Source organism: Myotis brandtii, unplaced genomic scaffold (genome assembly GCF_000412655.1).
Source record: "Myotis brandtii unplaced genomic scaffold, ASM41265v1 scaffold334, whole genome shotgun sequence".
Taxonomy (NCBI): domain Eukaryota; kingdom Metazoa; phylum Chordata; class Mammalia; order Chiroptera; family Vespertilionidae; genus Myotis; species Myotis brandtii.
In genome coordinates, this window is record NW_005362885.1 from 1,103,124 (window position 1) to 1,104,200 (window position 1,077).

Here is a 1,077-nt window from a genome sequence, read left to right on the forward strand (position 1 = left end):
CGCCCTGCACACAGCACCGAAGGCGCACACCGTGTCTCCACAGGTCTCTGCAGAGGGCGAGACCCGGGCAGGTCAGCAGACCCGGCTGGGAGACGCAGGGACCACAGCTCCCCCCGACCCCACTCACGGCAAGGTCCGTCTGAGGCCACATGCAGGCTGATCTGGCGTGTGCAGGCGTGGACATGCAGCTCACATTCGCTGGCGTACGTGTTCCCGTCAGAGCCACACACGGGCTGGGCCAGGGCCACGCACTCCGAGGGGCACACGCAGCGCCCAGTCTCAGCCTCGCACACGGCTCCAAAGCGGCACTGCCCACAGCGGTCTGGGGAGGAGGCTCCATCACCACGGTGACCGGGACACCCGCCCCCAGCAAGACCCCCTGGCCCGCCACTGACCGCAGGGTCCTCTGTGAGCCACCAGGACCTCTCGTCCGAGGACGCAGGCCGCGGACTCCAGCTCGCAGGTGCTGCCGTAGGTGACCCCGTCGCTGCCGCACACGGGGCTGTAGACTCTCGGACACGCGTGCTGGCACACACACTCGGCTTCCCCGTTCTTCACGGCACACACGGCCCCGAACAGGCACTGCACCCCGATGCACGGGGACGGGGGCTGATCTGGGGAGGACACGGCACTCAGCGGCCCCGCCAGCCCCAGGCGGACGGACGCACAAGCCCCCAGCTCTGAGCAGCAGGCCCTCCTGGGTGGGGATGGCGCGGGAAGAGAGGGCCAGGAGACGGGCCAAGGCACAGACGCAGCAGAGAAAGGGACAGACACGTAGCAGACGTGGACAGGGACACAGACCCAGACGCCCCAGCCTCCTGCAGGCGTGCGGGGTGGGGCTTCCTGGAGGCCCACAGTGGGCCCCACCAGGGCCGGCTCACCCAGCCCCCCGGGCCATGACCCTGACCCCAGCCACCCTGGGACACGTGTGCACGTGTGGGGGCTCTCTCTGTGGGTAGGAAGAGTCTGCAGCCCGGAGTCAGACCCAGGGCGCACGGGGAGGTGTCTGTCCACTTGCTCTGAGGGCTACACGGCCAGGCAGCAGCGAGCCACCCCCCCGCGCGCTGGGGCAGACCT

At 69.8% G+C, this 1,077-nt stretch overlaps 1 protein-coding gene across 1 annotated transcript in view; it reads right to left on the bottom strand.

Moving 5' to 3' along the window:
• The window catches only part of AGRN (agrin), a 53,231-nt gene that overhangs the window by 33,281 nt on the left and 18,873 nt on the right, over positions 1-1,077 (bottom strand). The window contains exons 6-8 of the mRNA XM_014543786.1: positions 396-614; positions 128-322; positions 6-47 (exon numbers count right to left, since the gene is read on the bottom strand). Coding sequence (XP_014399272.1) covers positions 6-47; positions 128-322; positions 396-614 — 456 coding nt within the window. The remainder of the gene's footprint in view (positions 1-5; positions 48-127; positions 323-395; positions 615-1,077) is intronic.